The sequence below is a fragment of the Morone saxatilis genome, unplaced genomic scaffold (assembly GCF_004916995.1).
Source record: "Morone saxatilis isolate NCDOM2014 unplaced genomic scaffold, NCSU_SB_2.0 Contig16, whole genome shotgun sequence".
Taxonomy (NCBI): domain Eukaryota; kingdom Metazoa; phylum Chordata; class Actinopteri; family Moronidae; genus Morone; species Morone saxatilis.
In genome coordinates this window covers 95,659-105,089 of record NW_023339718.1, presented here as the reverse complement: position 1 = coordinate 105,089, position 9,431 = coordinate 95,659, and the positions used below count along the sequence as shown (strand labels likewise).

At 42.2% G+C, this 9,431-nt stretch overlaps 2 protein-coding genes across 2 annotated transcripts in view; one reads left to right on the top strand and one right to left on the bottom strand.

Moving 5' to 3' along the window:
- mak16 (MAK16 homolog (S. cerevisiae)) overlaps window positions 1–1,692 on the top strand; it is a 5,728-nt gene extending 4,036 nt beyond the window's left edge. The window contains exons 8-10 of the mRNA XM_035658858.1: window positions 344–454; window positions 539–604; window positions 694–1,692. Coding sequence (XP_035514751.1) covers window positions 344–454; window positions 539–604; window positions 694–933 — 417 coding nt within the window. The 3' untranslated portion in view covers window positions 934–1,692. The remainder of the gene's footprint in view (window positions 1–343; window positions 455–538; window positions 605–693) is intronic.
- Window positions 1,693–2,870: 1,178 nt separating this feature from the next.
- LOC118325383 (ras-related protein Rab-14-like) lies at window positions 2,871–9,215 on the bottom strand (the record flags this gene model as incomplete). Its single annotated transcript, XM_035658040.1, is given in 3 exon segments — window positions 2,871–8,628; window positions 8,955–8,985; window positions 9,128–9,215. Coding segments are annotated over 3 exon segments (297 nt in total), but the record flags the coding sequence as incomplete, so codon positions are not given.
- Window positions 9,216–9,431: the final 216 nt, after the last annotated feature.

Genomic DNA, 9,431 nt, shown 5'->3' with positions numbered 1-9,431 from the left:
GGAAACACTGATCAACATTTTCTGACTTTTTATTGACCAAACAACTTATTGATTAATGGAGACAATAACTGTTAGCTGTCGCTCTGATACACAGCAGAGTTTAATGAACGAGCAGAGACACACATACTGTTGAAGACGACATGTAAATATGTTTCATTCAGAAAAGTCACAGATGTTCTTTTTCCAGCCTGTCAGCTAATGTTAGCAGTTAGCTCAGACTGATGAAGACCTCCTGTCGTCCTGCGCTCTTCTTCAGTTCACTGCAGTTTTATAGTTTCTGACAGAAAAACACATTTATTATTATATTAAATCTGTGTGTGTGTGTGTGTGTGTGTGTGTTCAGTACGGAGACATCTACAACTTCCCGGTCCACGCCTTCGACAGAGCTCTGGAGCAGCAGGACGCGGACAGCGAGTCGGAGTCGGAGGAAGAGGAAGAGGAGGTGGATGACGAGGTGATGAAGGACACTGTGATTATAACTCACATTGAGTTCACACACAGTGTTTGAGTGTCTCTAAATGTGTGTGTGTGTGTGCAGGACGTCGGGAAGAGAGAGTTTGTAGCCGACGAAGAGGTGGAGGAGAGCGACCTGAGCGACTTCGAGGTAAATCATCTTCATCATGTTTTAACATTAAACACGGTTCCCGTAGGAGGAGTCTGAATTAATGACATTAAACATGTTTCTTCTCTCAGGAAATGAACAAACTGAGGACGAGCAGCGACGAGGAGGACCAGGACGAGGAAGAGGAGGAGTCCAGTGAGGAGGAAGAAGAAGATGAAGAGGAGGAGGAAGAGATGGAGACGAAAACAAAGGCGTCCCGGTCTAAAGGCAAATCTCCAGCTAACGGCTCGGTGGCGAGGAAGAAGCGGGCGTACGTGGAGATCGAGTACGAGCAGGAGACGGAGCCCGCCTCCAAGAGCAGAACCACGTAGTGATGTCACAGCTGCTGCCGCCAATCAAACTGTGAGCGGCCAGTGAGGTCAGCGGACTCTCTGCTGAGGACACGCCCCCTCCGTCGGTTCTCCGTCAGTCTTTCTGAAACTCTGTTCATGTTTTAATAAAGCTTTCTGAGCTCGGACGGACGTTGGAGTTCGTCTCCGCAGCCGAACCTTTTCTCCGCTCTGACCCCGAACTCCCACCGGGCTTCACAACGCTGCAGTTTGGTTCTGTGATGCAGATTGAGAACTCTTCCTGCCATACGTTGTTGTTTGTGTGTTTCTCTGCTCTGTTGATGTGTGAAATTCAAGTCTGCACACTATTTTATTTTGAAAATTTACCAGATTCTCTGTGGCCTTCCTGATGAAAGTGGGTCGCGGCTTTTTCAAAATAAAATACCCAGTGCAGACTCAACGTCAGTCAGGAGATTTGACTCCACAGATGACAGGAAGTGTTGGAAGATACGGTGGCGTTCACAGATTCTTTTTTTACTCACTGAACATTAAACAGAATCATGTTTCAGCTTTTCAGAAAGTCTGACGAGAGAATCTTTACACACCGTTCATACAGAGACATTTTCTATGTTGGAGATACGGGACGGAGCTGACCTGAAATCAGATCTGCTCTGCATAAATCACCCAAAGTGACTTTAACTCTGCTTCTGCTTAAAAAAAACCTGCTTTGTTCTGTCTGTTTTGTTAAATATTAAATGTGTAAATGAACAAACGTCAATAAATCAACTTTGGAAAAAAAGAGTCTGTCAGCCTGTCCTGACTCTTCTATATTAAGTCGGCATGCATCAGAGCTGGTTGATCTATACTTTTACTTAAACACTGAGGAATATATAAATCTACAGAGTGGTCATATAGTTCACAAACCATATGGAATATATGGATTTAAAGTGTATGACTGGTGACTTTTGTCAGAACAGAACACCTGTCTTTCTAAAAGCCTTTAATTTGACTTTAAATCTTTTTATCTCATCTGTGTTTAATATTTACAATAAACAATTATGTATGTGAAGCTGTGCTCAGCAAGACTTATTCACCCCCTCATAACGTTGTCATAAAGTTCTCAAAGTTCTCATAACAATTCAGGAGCCCGATCAACTGCTGAGGACAAATAAGTTAAAGTTTACTCAGATTACTTCAGACTGGTTGCAATCTACAACTTCACCACTAGATGTCACTAAATGCTCCACACTGGTCCTTAAATCAGTCCCTCCAGGAAGCTGTGATCACAACAATTAACACTAATTATTGTAGTTTCCTTCGAGTTTGACCAGAAACAGCAGTCCTCTGCTTTCATTCTTTCACAGGAACAAGTTGCCTTCAATTTTGATTAATAATACAAGAAGGATAACAACAGTTTTTTACTTTCTCCAACAATTTAATGGCAAAAAAAACTGCTGTGAAATCAGCTTTTTTAGGCTTCAACAATCCCCCAAAAAGCCTCAGAGGGACTGACTGAGACTTACTTATAATGGGAATACTTCTACGCTGTGGTGCAGCTACTTTTACTGTTAACTAAAAACATATGAGGAGCTGCTTAGCTTAGCATAAAGACTGGAAACAGGTAGCCTGCAACTCCACCTACCAGCATCTCTAACGCTCACTAATTAACACATTAAACCTCGTTTGTTTCATGTGTACCAACAGTTAGAAGAGCTGAAGTAGCTCACCTGGTGGAGCGTCTACCACGAGTCCTTCCTCACATCACCCTCCTCTCTCGGCTGTCTCTCAGAAAATAAAGCACAAATACCAAAAACTGTATCCGAAAGTAAAGAACTACTGAACTTTACTTCAGTAATATACAGAAATTGAGTGGAGGGTATGTAAAAAACACCAAAGACGGCATCGTTAGCATGTTATAGTCTCCACCAGACTGACTGAGGCTGCAGATGAGTTTAAAGAAACCACAGCGAGTCGTCGGCGTATATACAGTATATATACTTTATTTACAAAGAACTGAATCCCCCGTGGTTGTACAATGACAACGTACAGCTGAAGAAAATCAACACAGATTTAGAATATAAATAGTCAAAGAATCATAAAAAGCATGTTTGTTACTTTAGCAGACAGAAAATCAACAGACGTTACAGAAAGAAAATAAATGTACAGTTATGTTCCAGCCAGCGGGCGGGGGGTCAAACTGATTACAGCGCCTCCGTCTGGCCGATCAATATCAGGGTTTGAAATGCTACAAACATACTGAATAATTTAAAACCTCAGTGCACAGCTGTTTTCTACAATTTCAGTCTATTTGAAGATGTTCCAGGTCATTGATCGCTCAGTCCCTCCAGGATTACACGCGATGTTTACGGCAGATTGTTGCGGCCGAAAATACCAGATTTTATGGCAGCTTCTCTACAAAAACTGTGATATTAATAAGCCATTTTTTTGCATTTAAACTGTGTGAAAAAGTGAAAAATTGCCTAAATAGTTGTGATTTTTGTGAGAATTGCAACAAACACGTATGATGGTGACGTCTGGCTCAATGTAATTGGTCAAAGTTGCTCAGAATTCACAGGGATTTGTTGAGTTCACGTTATTTGAAACTTCCTGGAGGGACTGAATAATTGAGTAAAGTTGTTAAAATCAGCGAGAGCATCTTTAAACCGACAGATTTTGCCGCCTTCAGTCCTGGCACTGCTCGCTCTCCTGCCACGTTTTAATCACTTTTTGAATATTTTGCTTTCCTTTGGCGAGAGAAGCTTAAGGCGGCGGTCACAACGTGAAGGTTTTTCTGTGAATTAGTCGTTTTGTGACCCTTTGGTTTCTGGAAACTTGTTAAAATCTTCCAGAGTAAAGTTTTAAAAACACACAAGCATCAACGAGGAAATTAAACTGACTTCTTGCCCCCTAGCGAACGCAGCGTGCAGGTTATTAAGATGAGACTGTGAGTCCGATGTGTTGAGATTTACAGTGAGGGAGGGGCTTCATTCAGAAATCAAGCGTCACAGTAGAAGAAGGCGGCTGCTGTCGACCAATCAGAGGACAGCGAAGAGTAAAATCACACCGGTCACTCCCCGTTCAGACAGATGTGGACACGCAGGTAAACGTGGTCCAGGAGTCCTCGGACTGGATATGTACACGGGATCGGGAATCTGAACCGCGGTATCACAGAGGACGGGGGGCGTCAAACACAATCACAGCAACAGTACGGAGTCCCAGAGGAGACAAATGTCACTGAGAAACATCTAGGCCGTCACAAACTACAATGAACGACAGTAAAATTAAGACTTTATGACATTAAAACATTCAAATTATCATCTTAAACAAAAAATACTAATGGTTGATTTTAAATCATGATTATTGGTGAATTAATATCTCATTATTGTGAACCTTTATAATTCTGAATTGTACTTTTTCCACACTGAAACACAGAACATTTACATTTTACTGGATATTCATATATTTCTTACTTTGCGCTCTCCCATTTTTATAAACACAGAAACTTTAATGCAGATAAAAGATTAAACTGCTGACTGATTCATTTTTACGTCACTACTTTTATCACTCGTGTAATAATTTATATTTTGATTCATCGAACAGTTTGTTGGTGACATTTGTTGCTTCTGGGACTCATCTGGACCTCGAGGGGGAAACATTTCTCAGGGTTTTTAAAAATCTCCCTCTTGGTAGTGAAGTTTATGTGAAAGTATCACTGAATGTTTGAGACCCTGAACACGAACGGGAAGCTCGAGCTGATTAATTTAGTGTAAATCTGACGGTAATCCATCAGAGAAAGAGCAGAATCGTAGAATATCTGCGGTAATAATTTCTTTTAAAACACTGAATCAAATGAAATATTACATTTTATACTTTGTGCGCATCCGTTAGCTTGTTTTGGTTTTTTTCCTTTCTCCTCTAGTGACCACAAAGTTAATACAGCTTTAAAATATGCTTAAATAAAGTTTACACTGTCGGTCTTCCTGTTTCGTGCTGGAATGCTTCTTAAGGAATTAAATTTACTGACGGATCCTGTTCGACTGGCAGAGCTGGTTCATGTAGCGCCGAGGTCACACACATGAATTACTTTTAGCTGATGATTAACAGTGACAGTGGAGGAAATGTTAAAGCACTTCAGGATATCAAGGCTCGGGGACATTTTGAGTTGGACCGGATCACCAGAGTCTGACGTTTGATTGGAAGGCAAAAAGTTCTGTTTCTTTAAGATATCGAGCGTAATAATTTGTCTCGTAACGCAGAGCTAAGCGATATTCAGTTCAGTTTCTACGTGAACTACGAGGACGTAAGACGTGTGACACCTTCACTCACACCTGACCCTTCCTAAGCCCCGCCCCTTTCTGCTCTGTGGTCCAATAACAGTTGAGTACCTGAGGATGCTAACTAACTCACTGCTAACTAACTCATCTACATAAATCTTTAACTAGTTAACTTCAGTGTGCTACAGAGAACAACCCTTGCTAATTTACATCAATCCCGACTTAAGATGTGACTATATAGATGTTTCTTATCTTTTAACCATCTTCAGTACAGGAGGAAGTTGGTCGCGGCTTTCTCAACTGTTATTGGAGCACAGAACAAAAAGGGGCGGGGCTTAGGAATGAACCAGACACCAGAGTAACACATTCAAGTAAAGTGTAATCTCGGCCTAACATTAAAAAGAAAACAAAACAAACAAAACAAAAACAGGCAGTAATAAATTAAAAGAATCTGCGTTGCTTCCACTGGTGCCATTTTTCTTCCCCTCAACACGCACTAAACCGGGAGGGACCCGAGAAATGGCCACTAGGGGGAGCTGTGACATTGGAAATATACTGTATATATATTTGGAAACACGTTAGAAAAAAAAAAAAAAATCAACAATAACAAGAAAAATGTAATAAAAATCTATCCTGAACTTGTGATCCACTGAGGGGACCAGTAGTGACATTCTGGTTCAGGTAAGTCATTTTCTTTCTTCATCGTGACCTTCATCAATCAATCGCTTTACCTCTCCACAGAGTGATCAATAATCAATCAATCAGTCGCTTTACCTCTCCACAGAGTGATCAGTAATCAATCAGTCGCTTTGGACAAAGTTATTTAGTTAAAATGTTTTCGAAAGGCAAAGTGTGCAGACGCAGTGACGGTGGATTTGGTTACTGACCCGGGACCAAAGTCAGTTTAAAGCTCCAGTGTGTAACATTACTATAATGTAATATCTATAGGTATGTTTTCATTCATGTGTGATCAATCTAATTACTGTTTTTATCTACAGATCCTCTTCTGGCGGAGTCGTTTGAAAGGTGAGTAGTATTCAAATGGTTGCAATCTGCAACTTCACCACTAGATGTCACTAAAATGCTGCACACTGGTCCTTTAAATTGAGCTTTGTGTCCTCAGATACTTTACGAACTGTTGATCTTGGATTTGTGTAAAAGTATCTGCAAAAATTTATTAGATCAATGAAGTTAAGTTAATGTATCGTTTAGGGAGATTTTGTATTGATCATGCTGTAACTACTAAACAAAGCCGACATGGAACCAATACTGGTTTCATATCGTTCGTACTTTTTGTTTGCCAGTAAAATAGTTTTTAAAATCGGATTCATAAAGATCTTAAAAAGGTCGAACCTGCTGAAACCCGCTGGAAACCCCGTATAAAGACCTGTAACGTGTGTATTAATGCTTTTCATGTATAAACGTGTTTACATGTGGGTCTATGTGTACTAGATCTTTTCTTTCGTCATTTTCCGATGTTTTTCCCTCCTTCCAGCTCGGATTGAAGGGGAACTCCAATCATTTAAACGTCATGCAAACTACATTGTTTAGTTACTTACAAGAGACTGAAAACTGAAGCAGCAAAGGCGGAGATATCCTGACTTTTAGTAACTAATACGGGTTCAAATCCAAATCCCTCGATCCGACAATTTACATAAAGCAATAGCGTCTTTCAGTAGATGTGAATGTCCCCGTCTTACAAACTCAGTTATTTGTTAAATCAGTGGAGCGCCCCTTTAACCAAAATCAAGTTGCTCACAAGAACAACAGTTTCTCTGGTCCACATCAACAACGATTATCTTCTGATTCATATTAACCACATGGTGTAAATGCGACAAAGTCCACATTGATCTAATGGACCGACAGCTCGAAGCCAGTTCTGTTGGAGAGCGTCGTTTGGAAACTCCCGGATGAGGAACAAGAGAGATGAGGAGCTTGAACTCGAGCAGAGGAAGAAAGATTCCCGGAGGCGAGTCCAGATGTCCCGGTCACTCCCCGTTAGATTTTATGATGATGATGATTTTGATGGGCTATCACACACGTATAGGACATAAGTACGAATATAAATCCTAAAGTTCTTCGAAGAGTGAATGTCAGAACTGGATGTTAGGATCTGGATTTGTATCAGATCAGATTATAGCTGAATTTGACCCTGAGGTCTAGATTTTAAGATTTTGGTGGTCCTCGATTTGGACCGAGAGCAGTCCGACTTGAGCCAAGGATGTGGATTTCAGAATTTGAAGCTTGTATCTTCATTGGTTTCTCTGGACAAGGGGAGTCCAAATTTGAGGGACGGACCAAGTTTGGACTACACATGATTCACAGAGAGCCAATGGGGCTTCAGACTCTGGAGGTTGTCTGGAGATCTTCGTGTACCTTGAGGTCAACCGTGCCTGGATGTGACCCGAAGGCTCGACTTGGACCCCAGATGTTCCACCTGAAGCATCGGCTCTGGATCTGTCCATTGCAATATCTGGATTCAGAGGAAAGGCGACCCCTTTTTGGTTTGGTCCAAATTTGATCCTCATATCTTCATTTGTCTTTTGATGTTTTGCAACATGGATGAGGGAGTTCCCATTTTCAACTCTTGCTTGAGCTGGACCAAGAGCGTTGTAGACTTGGAAGAAACAAGGTCTGGGGTGGGGGTTAGTCCGGTCTAGAGGAAGAGAGTTGTCAGGTTCTGGGGTTAGAACCAAGCGTGTCTGGATGTGGGCTGAAGGAAGTCTAAATCTGGACTAGGGATGGTCCAGCTAAAGCACAGGCTCTGGATCGCTCCTCGGCGCTGACCTTGAGTTGGGCCAACAGCGTTCCAGAGTCGGAAGGGGATTTTAATCTTGGAAAAGTGGTTTCTGGTGCTGGGTGGATCACTGTTCTATTCTGGGCTTCGAATAGTCCAGATTGGCCTTGGTTTTGGCCCATGCGTGCCTGAGAGTGGGCTGAAGAAAGACTGGATTGTGGCCTAGTGAGTGAGCTGGAATGAGACCCAGCGTGATCCAGGTGTGGACCAAGAGTGGTTGGGATTAATGCTGAGGGTCCAACACTGATCCAGAGGTGGATAGTTCTGGATCCCTGATTTATTGTGTGGAGGATGGTTGAATCTTGTTTTGGGTTCTGAAATGAGGTCTGGACAACAGGTGGTCGGGCTGCTTTGTTAAATGTAACCCAGATAAATCCTGTCTGACACAATCTGGGTAGAAGATGTCGGTGCCCGGTGGAGAGGGGGACCTCCGTGTCTCTGTCTCTGTCCGTCCGTCCGTTTGATGGGTCTGTAGTTTCTCTCTGGGGTTAGCAGCTGCAACCTTCTTTGGGCGGCTGGCTGTCGGCGTTGAGGCGGCCTCCCTGCGGCGCAGAAGGTTTGTGCTGGACTCCCGACTCGGCAGCATTCAGGTCCAGACTGCCATCTTGGATGTTCTGGTAAATCCTCTTCGCCGCCTCCAGGAAGGCTTCTTCCACATTCTCCCCTCTGAGGAAAGAACAGAAATAATCTGAGAACAGTCTACAGATGTGTGTTAGCTGCATGTTTATGTGTTCTATATAATGATGATCCTGATCAGCCAGCATCAGTAATCAATACTCCCATTATTAAAGACTTTATCAGTCAACTAGTGTTTCTGTAGTTTCTCCCTGCACCAAACTCCCTTTAAGAAATATCACATTTTAACAATTCCTAACGTGTTCGTAACAACACGTAACTGTAGAAACGTAAAATGTGTGAACTCGCTTTACTACGAAAACCATTAACCACAACCAGTGTGTGATAGATGAGTTGATGAGTGTCTGTGTACTTACGTCTTAGCGCTGGCCTCTAGAAACAGCAAACCTGAACAACAGGAAGTAAAGATCCTAATCAGTCCGATTGATCTGAACATTTTACACACACACACACACACACACAGGCACACACACACACAGACACACACACAGACGTTTGTCTCATAACGTCACACAAACACAGCTCTCACCGTTCTCTTCAGCAAACTGTTTGGCCTCCTCGTACGTCACGTCTCTCTGAGCCTCCAGATCGGCCTTGTTACCGATCAGAATGATCACCTGGACACACACACACACACACACACACACAGAGGAATCAATCACATGAAGTTTATTCTATTAAAGACTAAAATTTAGAGATTTGTTCGATTTCAAAATAGCACAAATTACACTCAGAGTTCAAAATCAATTATCACCTGAAATCACTCAAAGGTTCCTTTTCTATTCTTTTAAACTGGAGTCTGTGTGTGTGTGACTGTGAGTGTGAGTGTGTGT